This window comes from Saccopteryx bilineata, chromosome 3 (assembly GCF_036850765.1).
Source record: "Saccopteryx bilineata isolate mSacBil1 chromosome 3, mSacBil1_pri_phased_curated, whole genome shotgun sequence".
Taxonomy (NCBI): domain Eukaryota; kingdom Metazoa; phylum Chordata; class Mammalia; order Chiroptera; family Emballonuridae; genus Saccopteryx; species Saccopteryx bilineata.
Window position 1 is genome coordinate 196,551,684 of NC_089492.1, and position 25,346 is coordinate 196,577,029.

At 43.3% G+C, this 25,346-nt stretch overlaps 1 protein-coding gene across 1 annotated transcript; it reads right to left on the reverse strand.

The window, feature by feature from the left end:
* Window positions 1-25,346, reverse strand: WRNIP1 (WRN helicase interacting protein 1). The gene is made up of 7 exons (XM_066268524.1): window positions 24,388-25,346; window positions 22,337-22,528; window positions 20,556-20,797; window positions 7,424-7,653; window positions 2,082-2,237; window positions 1,294-1,373; window positions 1-748 (listed from the first exon to the last, which is right to left on the reverse strand). The coding sequence occupies exons 1-7, from the start codon at window positions 25,198-25,200 to the stop codon at window positions 473-475; spliced, it is 1,989 nt and encodes a 662-aa protein (XP_066124621.1). The 5' UTR covers window positions 25,201-25,346; the 3' UTR covers window positions 1-472.

The following is a 25,346-nucleotide window of genomic DNA, read 5'->3' on the forward strand; positions in this document are numbered from 1 at the left end:
TACTTTGAAATAGTTTTATTGGCTTGTAAGACCTTTGCATAGAAAAAAATACTCAAAACATTATGCAGTATTAAATCACAATTACATTATTTTTTACCAATTAAAACTACCCTGAATATACATTTTTTAAGAAAAAAGAATCCTACAGAATGGAATTCTGAAATGACATTATGACTTAAATACTATGACAAAATAGATTAACTCCTCATAACATTAATTCATTGCACCAAGCCGCCAGACACTATCATCAGCATAAACACTGCAGAGTGTAAGTGAACACAATTCCAACAGTACACACTTAGCTGAAGTGACTGTTACCTCCACCTGAGGAACTCTCACATTTCTGGCACAAAAAGTTGGTCTGTTTTAACTTCCACCAAGCAACAACTTCACACTCCATTTACTTTCTGACCATTCCTATTAAAAAAAAAAAAGGAAGGAAAAGTAACCCTGTGCTGCCATATCCTAAGAGTCAGCACCGCCTCTGCTTGAAGAAATCCACGCCCCTCAGCTCTTCCGGCAGATACTCCTGATCCACAGGCTCGCTGTACATGGGGTTGTACTTGTAACCCTGGCCATAGCCCAGGTCCTTCATCAGCCTGGTGGGCGCGTTCCTCAGATGCAGCGGGACGGGGGGCAGAGGCCCCTGGTGGTTTCGCAGGCAGGCTTTGACGTTGTTGTAGGCGCTGTACACCTCAATAGACTTTGGGGCTCTGGCAAAGTAGACGACACACTGGGCCAGAAGCACCTAGGGGAAAAGTTATGTTATGAAGGTGCCAGCGAGTTTCCATTACTAGTTTTCCAGTTAATTCTAAAAAGATTCCCACCGTGCTGTTATAACTCCCTTTCTGCCTAGTTTGGATAACCACCTATGATAGAAAAAAGAAATTCCTACATGAGGAGAGGTGGGACCAGACCAGTGGTTTTCTCTCCTTTAAACTAAAGAACTTGTTATTAAATGAAATTTTTCTTAAAACCCAATGTAAAGAATGTAAACATGAAGCTGCTCTGTTTGTGGGTGAGCTTGCAGACTTCCTGTTTAGCTCCTTCAACACCTCTGCTCCCAGGGGGCTCTGAGCACCTCTTTTGAGCCACAGACTTCTAGAAAGTTTGAAAACATGACCTTGATGATACCTAAGCCCCCCCCCCCCATAAAGTTTAAGCTTTTAAAAAGTCAAGCAGCTTCTTCAGTGGGCCCATACATTAATAGTGAAGGCAGAACACATATTCAAATCCACAAAGGGACAGAGCACCAGAGAAAGGAAATGGTTTGCAAAGAACAGTGCTGATTACCTCACATTCGGGCATGCCTATAAAATGACAGCCTTGGTAGGCAGCAACTGCTTGTGTTAATGCAGATGGGTCGGCCAGACCTGTCACAACAGAAAGAGAAAGTCTAAGTTGCAATGCACCTCCGTCCTGACCTTCTACGTGCCACGGTGACCAGAGGCTGTCACTGCCCATAGACTCTGCTGACCAAACATCCCACTGTGCAAAACAGACTCATTTTTCTCTGATCTCATTAGCTTATTCAAAATACATTTCCTGAATGATTACTGTGTCATGTTGAAAGTTGTTTCCTCAGGGATAAAAACTCTTATTATATCGAGCAGAAAAAATCAAGATACTGCATGTACAACAAACAAGGAGTACAGCCATGAAGATAGTCGTGAAGATGGTTACATTGAAAAATAAAACATCTACTAACACCAAAGAAAAGTTTTAAAAATATTTTTCTTTAAATAATGTTTAGAACCTTCCATTTCTATCTCAGGAGTGATCCAATAAAAACCTGAATACCTGACTGGAATGCAAATTTACAAGTTTTTCTATTTTAATACTCATGTTAGAAAAATCACTACTGAAGAGGAAACAGAATGGTGACTTTCAGAACATAAACACTCAAAAACTCACACACACAATATCAAAAAATAAACTGAATTCATACTTAACTCTTCTTACAAATCCCACAAGGTGCAAAGAAATTCAAGTCAAAAAGCAGCATCTCCTCCCTCCACCCCACTCCACCCCACCCCAACCTACACAGATGTCAGGTTCTGGGCTCTTCCCCTCACACTGACCTATGTCCTCGCTGGCAAACCTCACAAGCCTCCTTGCCACATACAGTGGGTCCTCTCCTCCTTCAAGCATGCGTGCCAGCCAGTAGAGGGAGGCGCTCTGGTCCGAGCCCCGCATGGACTTGTGAAGGGCAGAGATGCAGTTGTAATGCTCTTCTCCTGGACACAAAAAACACCTGCTCAGTTACCGGTAGGGAGAGGAGATCCGCAGGGCTCATAGCAGAATCCACCCCAAGCCCGAGGTTGATCTCACTTGGTGGATTTTAAGAAAGCCAAAACAGAAAGCTTGAGGAAAACAAGGTTTGACAGTTCTCATTGAGCTGCTCAGAGAAGGGTACAGTGTACCGGAATGGAGTGCTGCAGCAGGCCACGTCCCTGCGGGTCCATGTGCCAGTCCGTCCCACTCAGAGCAGAAAGCTGCTGGAAAACTGGTTGTCTACACTGAATGTGAGCACAGCCCAAGCGAACGGAGGGGACATTCAGTTTGAAGACTGGTCCTACATGTGGAAGTCCCAGGTTCGATTTCCAGTCAGGGCAGACAGATGCGCCAATCTGCTTCTCCACCCTTCCCCCTCTCCTTCCTTCCTGGTCTCTCTCTTCCTCTCCCACAGCCAAGGCTCCATTGGAGCAAAGTTGGCCCGGGGCTCTGAGGATGGCTCTATCGCCTCTGCCTGAGGTGCCAGAATGGCTCCGATTGTAATGGAGAAATGCCCCAGATGGGCAGAGCATCGCCCCCTGAGGGCATGCCAGGTGGATCTTGGTCAGGAGCATGTGGGAGTCTGACTGCCTCCCGCTTCTAATTTCAGAAAAATTAAAAAAAAAGAAAAGAGGTCCTTGCAGACTTCAGTGGGTGCGCTACAGCAAAGGGTGGAAGGGGAGCAAGCCCAATGTGTTGGTTCCACCTTGTGTCATTGTCAGTCTGAAGAAAACCAAACCCATGCCTGGATGCAGTCATTAAAGTGAAGAGTCAAGTGACAAGAACAGCTGTTACAGCCCATCTGTTCCTCAGAGACACTTCCAGTTGCCTTTCTGATATCTGAAACCTGTGGTCATTTAAATCTGGTGTGGGGACACACTTGTGTGGCAGGGTCCCAGGACTGACACAGGGACCAACAGCTTTCACCTGAATGAACTGTAGCCCTCCCTTCTCCCTCACCACTTGGTCTTACCCACATAAACAAATCAGTGAAATGTGCTTTACAAAAGCATATTTAAAAAGAGAAAATTCTTTTATTTTTTACTTTTATTGAGATGAGGGGAGGCAAAGACTGCCTCCCACATGTGCCTCGACTGGGATCCACCTGGCAAGCCCACTAGGGGGTGATGCTCTGCCCATGTGGGGCGTTGCTCTGTTGCTCAAAAACCGAGCTAAGAGAAAATTCTACCTAAACATTTGGATTTATACACTTTTAACTATTTTCTGACCACCATCTCTCCCTTAAATTTGGGGAGACAGTACCCTTCCCATAGGAAAGCAGAAGGGTTCTTGTTAGCAGCAGTCCCTCCAGAGGAGCAGCTGGCCTATGCTCATCATGCTGAGGCCAATGAGACCATGTTTTGCTCTACTCAGCACTTGGGCCCCAGGAACAAATCCCAGTGACTGACTATGCTGGTGAAATGACCAATCTTCAGATGAAGAGCCTGGGATACAAAGCTGGCCGCCAAAGGAGGAGGAGGATTTGAGGGGCTGACTGTGGGCCTGAGAACCTTCCATGTTTCAGTGGAGAACCAGGGCAGATCAACGGTCTCAGCAGGGCTGCTGGATTTCTGTAGACAAAGACAAACTAAGTTGTCACCTGTCCCAGGGTTTCCTCAGCTAAGTCACAGTGACATGGCGACTGGCAGGAAAGTGTCCTGCATGAAATCCACATGGTCCTGGCCTACCACTTTCATAGGCCTGAACAGTGACTCTGTGCTCTGTTCCCTTCCAGTGCTGAGCCTGGACAAGGGGAAGAGGCCAAGGTCATGCAGGCTTGGTCAACTCATGGACCTGGAGGAGATGGAGAAGCCACCTCCGCTACATTTTGTCAAATATAAACAAGGAGATGACAATGAATCTTCCTTGCCAGAGGTAACTCATTTTCTTGTATCTTTACTCATGGACAGTAATAAAAGACAATATGGTTAAGACCTAGGCTCTGAAGTCAAGCAGCCTGGGTCTGAATGCCGAACGTACTAGCCATGGAGCTATGGGAAGTTACTGACCCTCTGTGCCTTCTGGGGCTTCTCATCTGTAGCACAAATATTGTAAGATTAGCTAGCTCACAGGGTTGTAAATATTAAATTAGTATGCATGATATAGAGCAAGCATTCTAGAAACGTCAGTATTAGATGTTATTCTGTACTAACTTCTACTTTTGCTTTTATTATATGCCACTTTATAACTTAAAATCACATTATTTATATAGAACTTGGACCTCAAGCATGGTACAGAATGTGTTTTCACTTGGAAATTTCTTTATTCTAATGCAGATTTATTGGGCCCTAAAAGTAACTACATACTAAATGACACTAAAGGATATAATTAAAACGCTAGGGTAAGGGTCTTTGTCTCATCAGTCAAAAAAAGGCCCAAAAGTATAAGCTAGCGGGTTGCCAGGACAATGCTTTTTATCATCCCTACTGATGAAACACAGCCTGATTCTCTAAGATCTGAACCATGTTGGAGTATCTCCGGATACACTGTGGTGCAGACACTGTATACACACACAACAGATGTCAGGATAGGGCAAGGTGGAGTTTGAGCTTGGGGACTGTGTGGGTACTCAAGACCTGGCTCCAGGGCAGCAAAGAGCTAGAGAAGGTGATCCCCAGTGTACATAGCTCCTGTGACAGAATGTGAGCCCAAAAAGCAGGGACCCTAGGACTGGAGGTGTCTGACACCCACTGTATCTATGTGTGTGTGTGTGCATGTCCGTGAGTAGGTATGTGTGAATGTGCATGAATGTGAACAGGCTTAAGTGTTTGCACAGGGTTGAGAGATAGTCAGACCTGGATGAATTTAACCACTTGCGAAATTAGGCAAGTTCTGTCATCTGTAAAATGAGGATAATATTAATAGTGATCCCCTAAAATTATTTTTAGAATAAAGAAAAACAAAATCTTTATAAAATACTGAGATTCAATGTTAGCTAATGTTATGTTAAATGGGAACCTTTGACTTTTAGCTGACAGTCTGATACAATGTGAAAGAACAGTTCTAGCTGGTCCAATCAAATGAAGAGTCTCTTTAGGACATTTACAAGTAAGCAAAGAGACCCCTGTTGCTGGAACCCCCAGAAACATTGGGAAGTCCAGAATGTGGGACTATTTTTACCTCTTAAATTTTGCTTGTATCTCCAATTCTTGTATTTGGCCAAAAATAAAGCAAAACTCTACCTCCAGAATGTTTTACTTTTCAGTTTTGCAAGCATTCATATGACAAAAGCAACAGAGAGCTGGCTACCAGAGATGTCCCTGGTGAGAGGCACATTCATATCAGAACTGTTAGTTACATGCCTCCTCTGTGTCCTTGGTGCCATTAGCCACCCATCTCCAGTGGCTGAGGCGCACAAAGGCTGAAGAGCTTCAGTCACTTCTCCAAGGTCACACAACTGTTCCGTGTACTCATCAGGAGGCACTGCCTGGAACCAAAGTCATGGCCCCCTTCTCTAACCAGTAAGAAGTACTCCTCAACATCAAAAAGCATTCAAAAATACTGACCTAGTACTCTAACTTTTTCACTCACATCTTTAGTTATTTATTTATTTATTTATTTGACCGAGACAGAGACAGGAATAGACAGGGACAGATAGAAGGGAGAGAGATGAGAAGCATCAATTTTTTTAGTTGAGGCACTTCAGTTATTCATTGATTGCTTTCTCATATGTGCCTTGACCGTGGGGCTACAGCAGAGTAACCCCTTGCTCTAGCCAGCAACCTTGGTTCCAAGCTGGTGAGCCTTGCTCAAACCAGATGAGCTCGCGCTCAAGCTGGCGACCTCGGAGTCTTGAACCTGGGTCCTCCACATCCCAGTCGTGCGCTCCATCCACTGCGCCACCACCTGGTCAGGCACCCATATCTTTTATAAAAAGATACAAATGTGCTGTACATATGACACTTAATATTGCCAGCTCATGAATTTAATAAGTGCTAGTATCAACACTGATATCTGTAAATATGGTCCAATAAAAACAGATAACTGCACAGGCCCTGGCCGGTTGGCTCAGTGGTAGAGCGTCAGCCTGGTGTGCAGGAGTCCTGGGTTCGATTCACGGCCAGGGCACACAGAAGTGCCCATCTGCTTCTCCACCCCTCCCCCTCTCCTTCCTTTCTGTCTCTCTCTTCCCCTCCCGCAGCCAAGGATCCATTGGAGCAAAGTTGGCCCGGGCTCTGAGGATGGCTCCATGGCCTCTGCCTCAGACGCTAGAATGGCTCTGGTCACAGTGGACTGATGCCCCAGATGGGCAGAGCATCGCCCCCTGGTGGGCATGCCAGGTGGATCCCAGTCAGGCGTATGCGGGAGGCTGTCTGCCTCCACGTTTCCAACTTCAGAAAAATACAAAAAAAAAAAAGAAAAAGTTAAAAAGAGATAACTGCACAAAACAACTTTAACTTTTTTAAAAAAGCTATTACAAAATAAAAAGCAACAAGATCCAAATAAACAATGTTTTGTTCAGACGCTAGAAATTAAGGACTTTAATTATCTAATATTAAACTACAGTGGTATCTGGAGATACGAACAGACCAACATACGAATTTTTTTTTTTTAAGATATGAGCTGCGACTCGGTCTGTATTTTTGTTTGAGATCTGAGCGAAATTCTGAGATGAGTCATGATTCAGGACACTGCTGCTAGCTGGCACACCGGTCCAGTATTGGCAGTTTGATATACGAGTTGACTTGACTTTCGAGCTCAGTTACAGAACGAGTTAAATTCATATCTCAAGGTACCACTGTAATAAAAAAAGTCACTTATTTCAAGAGTCCTTTTGTTATTTACTGTCATTACAAATGATCACAAAAATTAATGTCAACTGCATGTATAGGTTTTGAAAAAATGCTTGTGTTCTAAAAGGTGCCAGAAGCAAGGAATCAAAAAAGTACTATCTTATAAGATAAATTAGAAGCCTGCAATTTCAAACCTGAAAAGTCCGCCCAGTTCTTAGCAGGACAGCTGCTCTGTGCCTCTGCTGAGACAGCTAGGAGGCCAGGTGCTGAAATCTGACTCTCAGTGTAAGGGTTAATTCTATTACCAGTATGGAGACACAACAAGAAACACTCTTCATGCTTTGGACCCAGAGGAAGGGGAAAGGCCTGGAAGTGAGTGTGTGTATACAACTCATTTCACATTTCAGATTATTTACCTGCTCGGTCATATAAAATGTGAGATTTCTGGAGGCCTTCCTTCACATCATTTTCTGTGATCAGAACTCTACTGGAAGAATAGGTTTGCCCACTCTTCTTACAAAACATCTTCCTAGAGCTTAACCTGGCCAGCACCGCCAGCTGCAGTCCATTCAAGCCAGCTCTGGCGTCCCCATCGCTGAGATAAGCCAGAGTGTCTACTGCTTTAGCCTCTATGAATACGGAGGGCCTGCAACACAACCAATGTTAGTTATTGTCACACTTTACACAATTTTCATTCTATAGCGCTTCTTAGCAAACTTTTATGGCTTAGCAAGGTCACCAAAAACCACCTTATGTTCAAGATTTCTGCTCTTTATTCTTAACTTATGTTGTTAACACGGTTTAGAACTACCGATACTGAGAACTGACCTGACTGAGGCAGAAGGGTACTTCACTGTATAAGCACACACGCTGAAGTGAGTATGGAGGAGACATGGAAAGTTTTAGAAAGCTGCTGTGGGCATGTCGTCTCTATGGTTCTATCCTACATTAGAGTGAAAACTACAGAAACACCAGTGCCTCATTCTAACGTACAGAAAACATGTCTCAAACACAGTCCACAACCTGACAACAAAGGTTTGCTAAGACCACTTCCCACACAGGCAAGAGACAACATCACATCAAAAAGTTAGCTCTAAAAGGCTTCAGATTACACAGCTCAATTCAGTCATTTCACAAACAACAAACTAGGTAGCTAATTATTCTCGGTATAGATGGACCTAGAAGCAGGTCTCTGGGATTTTGGCCTGGGGTGTACTTCCAGGTGGTTATTAATCACCTGTGTAATCTGCACAGAGTAGCAGAGGTCACTGGCCTATGCATCTATCAGAAGATTCTGCCAGAATTAGCCATTAGATCTTGAGTAAGTCACCTAGCCTCTCTATGAACATCAGGACTAAAATTTATTATCACATTTCTAAATGTGGACCTTCATAAAGAAAGTTTAACAATAATTCATTTTCAAGTGTAACTGAGCAGAATGTTCTATTTCTCCTCTAGTTAGAAAACCTATCTAACACATTTAGTAACTTAGAGGGGTCTTATTAAGTTCTGGCTAGCTGTAGAGCACAACTTTTCAGTTACAACTCACCATGTTACTGACAAACTTCAGCTGAAAATGTCTACTCTGATGAGTAAGTCGATTAGGACTGTCCAAATCAGTTACTTAGAAAGCAATGCACAGGTACCACCGGGGTTGGGTCACAGCATGGGGACTTGGGTGGGTGAATGGAGATTGTCTAAAAAAGGGACCCAGCTTGTCTTCAAAGGTCAATGTAGATTTCCTTACTGTACACCAACCCCACTACTCTGCTTGGTGAATGGCTTGAATAATACCAATTTGTATTTCATTAACTAAAAAGATTTGTTTATAATATCTTAAAGGCTGCTTCATCCTATTCCCTAATTTACCTAAGTCAAGACTTCCAGCTGCTAATTTTGGAGCTTAAACACACATGAAGCACCTATTTTGCTGTACAGCTTGATGATGACCAGCTCCCTTATCAGACTCCTGAAAGCCTTCCTGGTCCCAGAGCCATAGTTATAGTCTGGAGGTCCATCCTTCCCCTTTCCTGACTAAATACTCAAAACACACTCTAAGACCACATTACTAGCATTTTGTAAAGCTGGTAGACCATTTGTTAGGCAGATATTAGCAAATTGTAGATGCTTTGGAAGAAAATGACAGATAATACATAATAAAAGATAGTATGTCAGGAGGAAACAATATCAGAGGGGTGGTGGCAGCACCCAATGTGCCCACAAGAAAAGGGTATATACACTTGGCTTGCTTACTGCGCACCATGTGTGTGGGTCTTGGGGAGGAGGGGAAGCAGAAGAATACAATAGCCTGAACATCTCATTTCAGCCTCAGAACTAATGAAAGGAACAGCTTCCATCTCCTTGGAAAACTTCCTAGAAACCAAAAGCCTCCAGACTAACTCAGACTCACTCTCTCTGAGCTCCAGCGCTGGGGCAACAGCTTCAAAGGCACCAGGGGCATATGAGGGGAAAATGGATTGTTGGGCATCAGGGCAAGTGCTGGGGGCAGCTTTCTCCCAGACATAAGTGCTGGTAGATGCCACTGTTTCTTTTATGAGACACCCCCCTACTCACAGAGCCAGCAGGTGCGTGCCACATCTGAGACTCCATCAACCTGGTTCAAACTATTTACCCTTTTCAAGTGATTCTCTGAGACCTTACCCCACCCAACTTGCAGACCCACCCAAGCTGTCTCCGTGGTTTTTCTATACAAATGGCTTGTCTTGGCTCATACTTTGGACTTTCCTAAAATTTCTCAAGCAAGCAGCATCTAGTCTCTGTGTACCCCAAACTTCTTGCTAAGTGGCCCCAGGTTGTGGAAAGATACAAGTACTGCATTTTCCTATGCCACCATCTTCATCGGGAAGCCCAAATTCCGGACACTAGCAGCAGTCAGCCTTGGTTCACACGTTGGCCTCTACTGGGCACTTCCAAGCCCAGAAGAAGTAGCAGCCATCTGCACATCACTAGGTAGGTAGCTCGTGCTGGGTGGCCTCAGGCAGGGCATAGGCAGTGACTGACCCTGCACATCCTGAAAGGTCCTAGAACCTCCTGGTGGACAACTGCAAACCACACCAGAGTACAGCCCTACCACCTCCATGAGCGACATGCTCAATGGCTGGGCTGGACTTGAAAAGCACCAAAGCCCCAGTGAAGTAAGTCCTGCTCTGTAGGGTTGACTCCTGCACAGTAGTCACAGCCAGTCCTCAAAGCTGATCAGCCTGGGGGTCAATTCCTTCCAGTGACACCAACAGCAACCACGGTTCAAATGCAACAGGACTGTGCACACAGCCCTCATAGGGGTGACCTGGAGCGCCCAGCTTGGGCGACTGGGGAGGCTATGCCACTGGGCCTTATAGGACACCTACTAACACTTTACCAAGTTTGGGAGATACAGCAGCTCTACCTGATACACAGAAACAAACAGAGAAACAGCTAAAAAGAGGAGAGAAAGAAATATGTCTTAAATGAAGGAATAGGAGAAATCTCTAGAAAAAGAACTCAACAAAATGGAGGTAAGCATACTATATAGAGTTCAAAACAATGGTTAGAAGGATACTCAAGGAACTCAGTAAGAACTTCAACAAAGAAACATAAAAAGGGACACAGAAACTATAAAACAGAACCAGTAAGAAATGAAGGATACGACTTACTGAAATGAAGAATAACTTAGAGAATCAACAGAACAGTACATCAAGCCAAGAATCAAATCAGTGATTTAGAATATAAGGCAGTGAAAAAAAGAGAAAAAAAAAAAAAAAAGAGAAAGAAAAGACCAATCAGAGCGGCAAAAAGAAAAAAATCCCCCCCCCCCCCAAAGAAATTGTAAGGAACATCTGAGACAACTTCAAGTGTACCAACATTCTCAACATGGGGGGTGCTAGGAGAAAAAAAACAAGAAATTGAAAACCTATTTAAAAAAATGACAGAAAACTTCCCTTTTCCCCCCCTAATTTGGTGAAAGAAAGTGGACATACACGTTCAGAAAGCAGAGAGAATCCCAAAAAAGATGAATGCAAAGAGGCCCATACCAAGACAAACATAATTAAAATGCAAAAAGTTAAAAGCCAAAAGAGAATCTTAAAAGCAAGAAAGCAGTTAGTTATGTACCTACAAGGGAGAGACTGTAACATTGTCAGTTGATTTCTCAACAGAAAATGTGCAAGCCAGAAGGGAATGGCAAGAAATATTCAAAATGATGAAGACTTAGAACCTAAAACCAAGATTACGCCATCCAGCAAAACTATCATTTAGAATCAAAGAACATACAGAGCTTCCCAAACAAACAAAAAAAACTAAAGGCGTTCATCATCACTAAACCAGTATTACATGAAATGTTAAAGGGTCTTAAGAAGAAAACATAAAGAAAAGATATAAATAAAATGGCAATAAATACATATCTATCAACAATTGACTCCAATAAACAAATTGGGCCTGGCTGGGTGGCTCAGTTGGTGGAGCATTGTCCAGAACAAAGGGTTGTCGGTTCGATCCTTGGTCAGGGCACGTGTGAGAAGCAATAACTAAATGGAACAACTAATGTGGAAAAATGAGTTGATGCTTCTCTCTTTCCCCGTTTTCCCTCCCCACTTTCCTCTCTCTCTCTCTCAAATCAATGGAAAAATTAAAAAATATAAATAAAGCTTGACCAGGCGGTGGCGCAGTGGATAGTGTCGGACTGGGATGCGGAAGACCCAGGTTTGAGACCCCAAGGTCGCCAGCTTAAGAGTGGGCTAATCTGGTTTGAGCAAAAGCTCACTGGCTTGAGCCCAAGGTTGCTGGCTCAAGCAAGGGGTTATTCAGTCTGCTGAAGGCCCGCGGTCAAGGCACATAAAAGAAAGCAATCAATGAACAACTAAGGTGTCGCAACGCTCAACGAAAAACTAATGACTGATGCTTCTCATCTCTCCGTTCCTGTCTGTCCCTGTCTATCCCTCTCTCTGACTCTTTCTGTCTCTGTAAAAAAATATAAATAAATAAATAAATAAACAAACAAGCACAAGAGAAACAGACCCATAGATAGAGAATATTTTTTTTTTTTAATTTTTTTTTATTTTATTTATTCATTTTAGAGAGGAGAGAGAGAGGGAGAGAGAGACAGAGACGGGAGGAGGAGCTGGAAGCATCAACTCCCGTATGTGCCTTGACCAGGCAAGCCCAGGGTTTCGAACCGGCGACCTCAGCATTTCCAGGTCGACGCTTTATCCACTGCGCCACCGCAGGCCAGGCAGATAGAGAATATTTTGATGGTTGCCAGGTAGAGGGGTGTTTGGGGGGATGGGTGAAAAGGGTGAAGAAAGGTGAAGGAATTAAAAAGTACAAACTGGTTGTTAGAGAATAGTCAGGGATGGATGTAAGTACAACATACAGAAAACAGTCAATAAGTATTTATGGTGTCAGATGGGTACACTTATCAGGATGATCACTTAGCTATAGAATGTCTAATCACTGGGTTGTACATGTGAAGCTGCTATTATATTGTATGTCAACTGTAATTGAAAAAAAAAGATTTAAAAAATAAATAAAACTAAGGAAACAAAACCACAACTGTTATCTTTCCATTCCCACTAAATGCCGAGGCTTCCAGAATAGGAATTGCGTTTTATTCTTTCTTTGTATCCCCAGAGCCTGGTAGAGAATAGGCATTCAATGTATGCACAATAATGAATGGATTAACTTCAATTTTCCCCCCATTTCAGAGTGAAACATTTATTTCCTTTTACATTACAACATATTAGAAAGTATTTTAACACCCCTGCCTAAATCCATTATCTCCTCTACCTAGAGCTACTATGGTCCTTGTTGAATTTCCTTTATGATCCATTTAACCCTTCAACCATAAACCTTACATCTAATTTAAAACAAAATTGGGAAATTATGTACAGTTCGCATCATTAATAATTAAATAAGTTTTTAACAAAACAATATACCGGAATCCTAAATACTACTTCTTTATAAAATGTACACTATATTAAATTTTAAAAATAGAAAGGGTTAAGTCATTTATTGCTATATGACCTTCATTAATATTTTGGTATGCATTCCTTTTCTATGAATTTGTCCTTCGTATATAACGACAAGAGTACTTTGAGGACAGAAAAAAATGTGTGGCCTTTACTACTGCAGTGCTTAATATATTGCCCTGTTTCCATGAGTCCCTGTATTAAGCCACTGAGTAGGTCCTTCTAATTGAGAGAAGACAACTCTTAAGACTGTTTCACAGATTTATACAAACAGCACACTGTGAATAAACCTTTTAAAATGGGCTTGTGTTTTATGTGGTTGGAAAACAGAATCCTTCTTTCAATTTCTAAACTTAACCAAAGCACAGGCTGTCCTATTGTTATCCTTCTAAATCAGACTGGAAGCCATGGGGAACAGGCATGCTGCCACAATAAAACCAGGGCCTTGTCACCTAAGCCCCTGCTGCTCCACTCCTCCACCCCTTCAGTTTGGCCTATACTCCAAATTTCACCCCTGTCCAAAATGAGTATTTTTAAACACACATGAATCTTCCAGCAATTCTGTTCAATAAAAGGTGACTGCTGACAGCACTTGCAATGGTCACAACAATAAATCCCCAAGTGGAAATTTGCTATTAAGAACACTGTTTAGGCCCTGTCTGGTTGGCTCAGCGGTAGAGCGTCAGCCTGGCATGCGGGGGACCCGGGTTCGATTCCCGGCCAGGGCACATAGGAGAAGCGCCCATTTGCTTCTCCACACCCCCCCCCCTCCCCTTCCTCTCTGTCTCTCTCTTCCCCTCCCGCAGCCAAGGCTCCATTGGAGCAAAGATGGCCCGGGCGCTGGGGTTGGCTCCTTAGCCTCTGCCCCAGGCGCTAGAGTGGCTCTGTTCGCGGCAGAGCGACGCCCCGGAGGGGCAGAGCAGAGCATCGCCCCCTGGTAGGCAGAGCGTGGCCCCTGGTGGGCGTGCCGGGTGGATCCTGGTCGGGCGCATGCGGGAGTCTGTCTGACTGTCTCTCCCTGTTTCCAGCTTCAGAAAAATACAAAAAACAAAAACCAAAAAAACCCCAAAAAAACACTGTTTTAAGATGTTCAAAAGGTTCTACCACTCAGTATTTCCCGAATGCTAGTTCCTTCTACCTAGGTTTTGAGGAGTAATAAAATGTGCGAACATCCTGTGAGATCTTAAGAAAGGGAGCATTTGTATTTATACTTATATTTGCAAAACTCCTCTGCCAACTGTAACTACTACACAAAGTATCTTGAAAGAGTACTCCTAGTCCAGAGAATTTAACATGACTTTAAAATTTAAGCATAATCTTACAAAATATTTTTCATTTGGAAGTAACTTTTCAAAGTTAGAATAGGATTAAATGAGGCACAATTTACCTTAAGGATAGAGTGCCTGAAATTTCATAGCATCCTATAGAGAAAGAAGCGAGATAATAAATTATATTATTATAATGTGATAAAAAAAAAAACCCCAACAGTTTCATAATAAGCAGGAAAAGAATAGTTAAAGTAAATGCTTTGGAAAAGATCATAGTTCTTAAAAAGATATAGAAATAAAAGATACAGTCTAGTTTCTCTAACTGAAGTGACACGCTCTGGACTCAGCAGAGACATGGAAAGCATGCTGTAAAGACAACTTCTTCCTGTTCTTTTTCCTTCCAGGTATATGAATCTTTTTGCTCTTTTGTTTGTCTGGTGAATGACACTGGGATTTGGAGGATTCTATTGAGATGGCTGGATATTTAAGTTGAAGGAGATACTGAAAACAAACCTGTTATTTCATGGCAGAACAAAAGAATATACGTGGCTCAATTAAGTTCTCCCTATATTACAAAACAGTACTCTGTGAATCTCTTTCACTAAAGAAAATAAACATTCCATGGTTAGGGTAATGCTATGCAGTGGTCCTCAACCAGGAATGTGCATCAATTTTAGAGAACTTGCCAAAAGGGCAGCCTGTGTCTATCTTAGCACAGATTTACTGATTCTGCAATCTCCAGGGATAGACCCTGTGCACATACATGTATTGTCATAATGCATCCCTGGTAATTGTGAAACACAGGTCTGGTTAAAAGGCACTACTGCTAAATTATAGCTGGAAATCTGTGTCTCTAAATATTTTACAAATTAATAGTGTTGCCCTTACACAAAAAAACACAAAGAAAGCTTAGAATATTAATATTTACCAGTAACTGTTTTAACTGGATGCTAAGTATAAGTAAGTAACTCCTTTACCTCTATACCTAGACACCTTCTAACAACTGAGGTACCTTAGTAGTTAGAAACATGACTTCAAAAACTGGTTCCATCCTATTCAAGCTGGGTGATCTTGGCATGTGACTTAAACTTTTTTTTTTTTTTTTTAAATTTTATTTATTCATTTTAGAGAGGAGAGAGACAGAGAGGGGGAGAGAGAGGGGGAGAGAGGGGGGGGAGAGAGGGGGGGGGGAGGGAGGAGAGAGAGACAGGGGGGAGGAGCAGGAAGCATCAACTCCCATATGTGCCTTGACCAGGCAAGCCCAGGGTTTCGAACTGGCGACCTCAGCATTTCCAGGTCAACGCTTTATCCACTGCACCACCACAGGTCAGGCGTGACTTAAACTTTTTGTGCTTCAGTTTCTTCATCTAATAAAAAGGAGATACTATCTACCTTGTAAAGGATTAAATAAGACTTGTAAAAAGCTTAGAGCAGTGTCTGGACATCATGAGCACTCAATGTTATCATTAGTAATGAGAATCATTTTAATTAGACTGGTCAGGGCTATATTCTCTGGAACTACAAATCTTCATGGCAGAATCCTAAGCTCAGCTGCTTCCATGATAACCAAAATGAAAAGAAACCTGTCTCCAAAGAGAGAGGATATGAACTTCACAGATGATGCCCCTTCTGGTTAATCTCAGGGAGGTACTTGTTTCCAAATCACGCTATTTACAATACACTTGGTAGGGCACAGTGCGATGAGCAACAGCTCCAAAAGATGTGGCTAAGTCCTACGGTCTTTGGAGGGAGTGTGACCCTGCCAACAGTCTGATTTCAACTTTGACCCTCTATTGTGAGAGAATAACTTCTGTTCTTTTATGCCACAGTTTGTGGTAATTTGTCTAAGAAGCCACAGGTCCCTGGGATGTTTTTATAGATATATTTAATAATGTATGTAAATGTAACATTTACCTTTATATTGAAACATTTTTAAGGAAAATTAAAATCCTCAATTCCTTCTGACCAGTACCTTGTATGCTGTTATTCCACTACCTTTCTTTCTATTCAACGTTAGAAGATTACTTTATATAGGGCAGATACAATAGTTCAAACTTTTATTAAAAACAGACAAACTGAGAAACAAATCTGTAGCCATCTTGTTTGGGGCCATTTCATTTGGGGGCCACCTTGCCTGGGCTGTTCTCAAGATGACCAAAAGAAAAGCTTCAGTCTTCGAGCCACGCCACAGCACCTTTATTTCAGTACAGAAACCACTTCAACTCCTGCAACCAGCTCTGGGAACTGCTAGTCAGACAGTAACAGCATCACGGCCTCTCACTTCACTCTCCCCACGTCCACAACTAGGCACTATTATTATCTGGTCTACCAGCAACTGATTCTTTATAGGTGTTTTTGAATATGCATGTGTCCTATGATCTGGAACTTTACAATCCTTCAAAGCAGCAAGTAATGCAGGGTGAAGAAACACTAGTTTACTTTCGCATTTTTCAATAGCACAAATTCATCAGATGATAGACCATGGATGCTTTCCCTGGCCTCCAAAATTAACCCAATGCACAGATAACATGCTTTTCTGTACCATGTGCTCAAAATGCTTAGAGAACAAAATAAATGAAAACTGTTGATCCTTCATACACAACAAAGGACTATGGAAGACAATTCACCATATATTACCAGCTTACCTCCATCTTTCTCTTCACAACCAAAACACAATTGAGTATATGTAGCTAAAAAAAAACAACACACACACACACAAAAAACAAAAACCCCACAATTGAGTATATGTATCGAGTACTACTTTGCAGATGTCACACTAAAGCTGGAGGGCAAGAGGGAGGTAATAATTCTATTCTTTGGCCCTTCCTCTTTCCTGTTGCCTGGAATGCAAATATAATGCATAGGTCTCCAGTAACCACTGTGGGGCATGAGGTAGAAGCCCTGTGATGAAAATGGCAGAGCAGAAAGACAAGGGCCTGCATCCCTGATACTGCTATGAAGCTGACTGGCTAGGAGCTGCATTTTTTATACCCATGAATGCTTTGGACTCAATGTAGGAGGGAAATAGAAAAAAAGAACAGTTTCATCATATGCTAATGAAATTTATAATATGCAAATATATATTGCATAAGAATTCACAACTCCTCAAGTAAAACTAAGAATGGTGTGAGCATCAGCCTGATGAGCTTTCAGGGTCAGGACCTGGCTCAGCTCCTCTCACGCACAGCCGTCAGCAATCTGGGATTTCCCTGTAAATGCTCTAGAGCAGCGGTTCTCAACCTGTGGGTCGTGACCCTGGCGGGGGCCGAATGACCAAAACACGGGGGTTGCCTAAAGCCATTGGAAAATACATATTTATAATAAAATATATAAAATATAGGCGACCCCTGTGTTTTGGTCGTTAAGAACCGCTGCTCTAGTGGCTATCTCAGGCACCTAAAGAGTACAAATGCGCCCTGGCCGGTTGGCTCAGCGGTAGAGCGTCGGCCTAGCGTGTGGAGGACCCGGGTTCGATTCCGGCCAGGGCACATAGGAGAAGCGCCCATTTGCTTCTCCACCCCTCCGCCGCGCTTTCCTCTCTGTCTCTCTCTTCCCCTTCCGCAGCCAAGGCTCCATTGGAGCAAAGTTGGCCCGGGCGCTGGGGATGGCTCTGTGGCCTCTGCCCCAGGCGCTGGAGTGGCTCTGGTCGCAACATGGCGACGCCCAGGATGGGCAGAGCATCGCCCCTGGTGGGCGTGCCGGGTGGATCCCGGTCGGGCGCATGCGGGAGTCTGTCTGACTGTCTCTCCGTTTCCAGCTTCAGAAAAATGAAAAAAAAAAAAAAAAAAGAAAAAAAAAAGAGTACAAATGCACATTCAGAGCTTTCCAGAGAGATTATTCGGGATCAAAACTCTCCTCCGCACTAGATTAGTATAACTAAATCTAATTTATGTCCACAAAAGTGTATATGTAATTAGTGCCAGTCAGTAGGAAATTACAAAGTAAAACTTGATCTCAAACTAAAAGACAGCACAATCCACTATTCATGATCCATGGCAGCTGGAGTGGCCAGGTACTTCTATTAGGGAATCACTAGTAATGTAAGAATTCTTTCTATGGTCTGTGACATCCTCCAACTTAACTTTTTGTCTGAATTTCTAACAAGCAAACCAATTAATTTCACTCTGCTTGCTTTTAGTTTGTTTGGACTCTTGTATTAAAGGAAAAGGTTTTTATTACCTGGGCAATGGAACAATCATCCCTTACGTTGGATTATTAAAAAAAAAATTAAACTACTTCTCTCACATTGAAAGTTATGATTTATTTATTCATTCACAAACTTTCCTAAACATATACTATATGTTAGACACTGTGCTGGGTGCTGGGAATATGAACAAGAAGGAAAAGTTCTTATCCTCCTGGCCTTCCCAGGAAGGTAGCGATATAAAAAAGTAAACAAGAGAATGAAAAGAAGTAATAGTTCGGATCAGTTCTAAATGAGTGATAGTGGAAAAAAGAAACAAGTTGATAGAGGTTTCTCTGACCAGAAGGGAATTTTAGCAGATTAAGAATCCTTGCTTTGTATCATGCTCTAAGTTTCAGCAATAAAGAAACTTAATTCTTTCACTTGCTCCTCTCAAATTTTAGTGTATATGCAAGTGACGTGTGAATCCTGTTAAAATGCAAGATCCTTTTTAAGATGAGCTCTGTGGATCTACTGTACTTGTTTTACTTCAATGATGGCTTGGCAGTGACTGGAAGAGGAAATAACAAATGCCCAGCATACAAAGGGCTCCTATGTATGAGTACACCTGACTGACACTGACAAGTTCCATACACCTTTTGAGCCACAGTGCAGATGGATAGCCCATCACAACTAGACTTTTTTTGGCCTGGGGGTTCTCAGCATGATCCAGGTCTTTCATGAGGCAGAGCATAACTTCGCATTCTGAGAAATGAGCAAAGGGAGAAGTGAGACACATGGAGAGACTGTTGAAACCTAAACCCTGAGCCTATGTCTTGTACTGTCATACTCTCAGAAGAGTGGCTCCAGGCCTTGGCCTTGGGGCAGGAATCAGCAGCTGTGGGGTCCTCAACATGAAGAGGTAAGCATTAGCCTCTTATCCTACCAGATTATGTTCCACTGCATTATTTCAGCTGACACATGAATCAATGACATCTAAGAATATAGACTAATATAAATAAATGAAAACTTCTGACTCAAGTAATAAAATTGATTACCCATGATATATATACATCCTGTGAATTAAGGAACTAATTTAGCACTCATCATACAGAGATAAGACTACTTTTAAAGGAAAAGGACAGCCTCTAATGTGTCCTTTTCAGTTAAAATTCTTTTACTTTCATGAACTAAATTTGACTTTTAGAGTATGCAAAAGTCATGCTAAAATAATTTAAGGAATTTTATGGTACCATACACATTAATTTTTACTTTATGTGTGTGTGTGTGTGTGTGTATATATATATATTGACAGAGACAGAGTCAGAGAGGGGGACATTTAGGGACAGACAGGAAGGGAAGGGAGAGAGATAAGAAGCATCAATTCTTTGTTGCAGCACCTTAGATGTTCAATGATTGCTTTCTCATATGTGCCTTGACTGGGGGTGGATGCGGGGTTACAGCAGAGCGAGTGACCCCTTGCTCAAGCCAGCAACCCTGCACCCAAGCTGGTGAGCCCGAGTGACCCCTTGCCCAAGCCAGTGACCCTGCACTCAAGCTGGTGAGCCCATGCTCAAGCCAGCAATCTCGGGGTTTTGAACCTGGGTCCTCTGCGTCCCAGTCCGACACTCTATCTACTGCACCACCACCTGGTCAGGCTTTCCTTAATATTTTTAAAAGAAGAGTAGACTGCAGGAAAGAAAGAAAACTAGAATCTGAGTATAAATCTTGAAAGAATTATAAATTAAGTCTATTCCATAAAAAATATTAAATTAAGGATTCTCAGTCTTCCAATACTTTAAAAAGAGTGTGCTGGGTAAAGAACCAAATCCCTAAGCCAGTGGTTCTCAACCTGTGGGTCGCGACCCCAACGGGGGTCGCGACCCACAGGTTGAGAACCGCTGTCCTAAGCACAAAAGCAAACACGCAAAAACTAAAACCATGGGCAAAGCAATGTTATAGCTTGAAGAATTACAGATACAGCCATTATAAACTACAAAATTTACACCTTAAAAGAAAATATTTGTAGATATACTTGGTATAATTACACACTTCCCTCCTCTTTTGTTATTATTAGATCAACATTTCTTCTCTGTCTCTACCCCCTCCTTACTGCTGTCCAGCCCTTTCTGGAAGACCACCAGGGAATTCTCTGGGAGGTGTGTGACCCTAAGATACTGCACAATCAACTTACTCAGAACTGCTGTTGCTGCTGTGACTCAGAGGGTCAGTGGGACGGCTGGAATCTAGGACATGGATGCCCAGTGAGTTGATTGCTCGCATTAAAATAGTCACCATTGCCTCTACTGAAAGCTTCTCAAGAACAATAACCCTGCAGCGGCTCAGAAGAGCAGCATTGACTTGAAAGGAAGGGTTTTCTGTGGTGGCCCCAATCAGAGTGATTGTCCCACATTCCACGTGAGGAAGAAACGTGTCCTATCATGGGAGGAAAACAGAAGAAATTGATTCCAGTCAACAACAACCAGCAGAATCCTATGTAAGGTGGATATCCATTCTTTCCTTTTCCTAATTGTGGTTTCAGGAATAGCAGCTTACATTCACTGACTGAATGCAAGAGCGGGAGAGCACAATTAATGCTTTTTAAGCCTAAACCACATCTGGAATGTTAATGTCTAAGCCTGGTCTCTTGCTGTTGACTAAGAGTTCAAAGTAGAATTCTACTCTAGTTTCAACATAAGTGATTTTTTTTACTTAAAAAAGTATCTTTTATTCGAAGGCCAAACTGACAGTTTAAATGTATAACTTATTTATTTGCAGAAAACACAAAAACATTAATGTTTCCAAAATCTTCCACTACATGTCCTCAGTCATGTTGCTAATTTTCCTAATAAACTTGGTAAACATATGTGTGTACTGAACAACGAATATGTAACCATCAGATGCTGCTTATCGGGAAGAGATGCTAAGATGAGTTAATGGTCCAACATGAAACCTGGAGAGCTGGCATCCAGTCAGGACTCTCAAGGTCTGTCTTGTCAGAGGGTTATATCTGGCAAAAATGCTTAATAGGCTTTTGTAAAATATTTCTATCTCTGACTACAAAGCCATTAACAAATATATATTTTTAAAAAGTATACCTGAAAAAGTTTATGTTTACTTAGGGAGAATACAAAAGTGGCTTTGTTTACAAAAATAATCCTTTTACTTTTTAGAAAACCATTTAAATATAAATAATAATTAGATCTTGTGACTTTCACCTTGACAAGAACCTGAAGTTACAGAAAACTCTAATCTTTTTTTTTTATAAATAAATTTTTATTATAATGGGGTGAAGAAAACTCTAATCTTGAAAATAAAAACACTTTATAAAGGAGAAATAGAAAATTAGGTTACACTATTCACTAGATTGCTAATATTTAAAAATTTATAAAAACCTGAAAACTGATCTGAAGCTGCTTTTTTGGTATGAATAGCTCAGGGATATACAGGGGGTCCTGGGGTTATGACAATCTCAACACACGACGTTTCAAGTTTATGATGCTCACTCCCATAAAAACTTAAAGAAATTAAGGCGTATTTAGGCTTACTCTGTTAGCATTGTACTTATGGACTGTGGAGCAGAATACACAGTATTCTTTTCCTGTGGCTTGTGTTTTTATGTTCTAGATTATGATTTACAACTGTGTTAGGACAGGTAGGTGACTTAGGGCAGGGTGTTTCGACTTACACCAAAATTAGGGGTACATCACTGTTGTAGGAATGAAACAGTGTCATAACCGGGAGGAGCCCTGATAAATGATAATTTCATTTAACAGATAGAAAAACCATTTTGTCATAAAAAACACGAAGAAAAAGGGAAGAAACAGGCTCAAAAGAGATGGGCTGGCAGCCTTTGCTTCTTTGTAGACAGTTAAATACAACAATCCCTAGAATTTGCATATTGCTTAATGCTGTTCAAAGTCATCTCACATACTTAATGTCAGCAATGACCAAAAGGAAGAAAAGTTAATATACCTGCTGAGATTTATTAAACCGATGGATCTCATCAATAAAAAGTATGGTTTTCCTTTTGAAAAAGCTCTTTTCATTCTGAGCTTGTTTTATGACATCTCGCACATCATTTGTCTTGGCATTTGTTGCAGACAATGTCACAAATCTTATGCTATGTTTCTTGCTGTTTTTGGCTATGATGTGGGCCAGGGTGGTCTAGGAAAGATGACAGTTTGGAAAGCTGATCAGACACAGAGAAAAAAGTACCCATGAGTACAAACCCAAGCAGCATAAGCACAATTTACCAAACTACTTGACCTCTAAAAATGCTTAGCAGCATAGACACAATCTGAAATACCATCGCACATTATCAGAAAATTTTAAATGTTATAAATAAAATAAGAATGTATCTGAACCTCAGGCTAATTCTATTTTTTTTTTCTTTGTGCCTAACCCCATTTGATTCCTTTTTTGAGGGGGACTCTAAGAGCTTTGTAAGCCCAGTAGAATGAACAGAACAGCTGTTTTGATTTAGTAGAGCATGAGTGACAGCTGTGATCTCTTCCGGAACAAGAAAGCATTACTGCCAAAGGGCTAGGTTGAGAACTGATGTGCAGGACCACAATCCCACAACTGGAAGCTTATCACTGCAGCTTAGAAAAGGACAGAGAGTCTTTGAACTGAGAGATCAATGACAACTACTACCCAGCATTTAAGATGACTCCATGTCACTTCTGAACATCTACTTTGGAAGGTGAAACAGCACTTTATGTTAGTACTTACCAGAAAGCAAAGGAGATCCAAGGAATACACTGCTGTTTCTGGACTTAATGGTGCTTTACGAGTTAGCAAAGGGTCTTAATAACATTACTGTTGTTAGCAATATGTGTAGTAATAAAGATGGGAATAAAGCAAAGGGGAAGATTGTTAACCAGTCAAATTTACCCTTGAATGAGTGGAAAAGTGGCACTTTAATTTCTAAAAGTTGTACAGCACGGTGACTGTGGCTGCTGCTTTAGCAAATCCCAGCCTATTGGCTCCCATGCCCCATTTTCCTAGGCTTTGTGAGTAATCACCAACCACTAGGCTGAGCAGTCCAGACCACTAAATCTTTTGTCCAGCATCTTCTGCTTTCACCCTACTTATCTCCCTGGGGGCTATTCTTCTTGCCTTGTGGGAACATCAACAGCTGATGTTGCTGTTCTCATGACTTTATGGAAAGGCTTCACAATTAATAAAAATGCTACTGCACAATTCCCTAAATGGGGTATCAACTAAATCGACCACCACCGTAAGGTGTTATCTGACTGAGATCCAATTTCTGGCCAAAGGGAAAGTACGAATGCAAACTAGAAGGCACAGAGGAACAACTCCAGGAACTGGAGTAAAGGAAGATGTGATTAAGTTGTGGGAGATAAAACTGGAATGACAAACAGAGAAATCATAAAACTCTGTATACTACGGAGTGGGAACATGAAAGCTCTGAGAATGCCGTTACAATTCAGATTCTGAGTGTTGTGTTTCATTTACTGGTGCTCATACTTCTCCTTCTTTCTAGGGATTTAAAAAAAGTCACATATTTAAACACCTCAAGTCTACTCTTTTATTCAGTCTTAACGCTCCACTGTTTTTCAAGTGTTCTGATAGGGGAAAAAAGCACACAGAAATGAAATTGTTTTGATTTTTTTTCAAAACTGAATCTGTAATACCTAAAAATGTAACATACAAACAATCTGCAATTTACAGCACGTTGTTTCCTTGAGAATTTGGCCATGAATATGGTGTCGGAACACAAAAGTAGATCAAACCTATGCCCACATATTCTTGTAAAACTACGAATCCAGACGTTCTCGTTGTGAAAACGACAGAAAATGTGTCTGTTCTATGAATCTGGGTGGGTGTGCCATGTCGCACCTATCACAATTCCACCAGCCCCTGCACTCAGGCTTCGCTGTTCGGAGACGGGAGGAACGATTCTTCAGGGCCAGCCACGCCGCAGCTCTCCGACCACTAGACCCACGCGCGGCCCGTGGAGAGAAGCCCCGCTCGGCACCGTCCTAGCAAGGCGCACTCACCTTGCCGCAGCCCGGCGGCCCCCACAGGATGAGCGAGGGGATTTCGTTGTTCTCCAGGAGGGACCTGAGCAGGGTCTCCTGCCCCACAGCCCTGCTCTGCCCGATGTAGTCCTGCAGCGTGTCGGGCCGCATCTTGTCGGCCAGCGGCTTGCCCTCCAGCCTCTGACGGACCTCCTCCGCCGCCGCCGCTGCCGGCGCCCGGGAGTGCGCGCGGGTCCCGCCGCTGACCCCGAACGCTGCGGCGGCGGTGGCGGCTTCCCAGCGGCCCGGGTCGTCCTCGCCATCGGCGTCCCCGTCCCCGTCGCCCGCCGCCTCCTCCTCCTCTTCCTGAGGCTCCGCCTCCTCCCAGCTCGGCGGGGACGCGCTGCTGGCGGCGGCGGTGGCGGCGGCTGGCCGCTTGCCCGCGCCCTTCCTGCCGGGGCTGCCGGAGCAGGCCGCGGGGAAGTCGGGGACGGGGCGGGCGCCGCTGGGCGTGGGCGGCGCGTCGTCGCTCTCCCGGCTCTCGCTCTCGCCGCCGTCGTCGCCCTCCTCGCCCTCGCTGCTCTCGGCCGCCGGCGGAGTGGCCGGCTGCTTCGGCGCCGCGCTTTCCAACAGCCGCCGCCTCTTGGCGCTGGGCGGCGACAGCGCCCCGGGCCGCTCCCCGGCGCGGTGCGGCCCGGCCGCGGGCTCGGCGTGCCCCGCGGGGTGGAGCAGCAGACAGCGGTCCAGATGCGAGTTGATGTGCGCGGCGGGCATCATCTGCTGGCACACGGGGCACTGCACCCGGTGCAGCTGCGACAGGAAAGGGTCGTCTTCCGGCCCGCTCACCTCCATGGCGGCCACCGCCCTCGCCGGCGCAGTCGCGGCACCCAGTGCGCAAGCCGAGGGCACGCGCCGCCCGCTGCTAGGCCCCGCGCCGCGCGCCCCTCGTCCGGGGAGGCGGCAGGACGTGAGGCGGCCGGGTGAGGGCGCCGCTCATG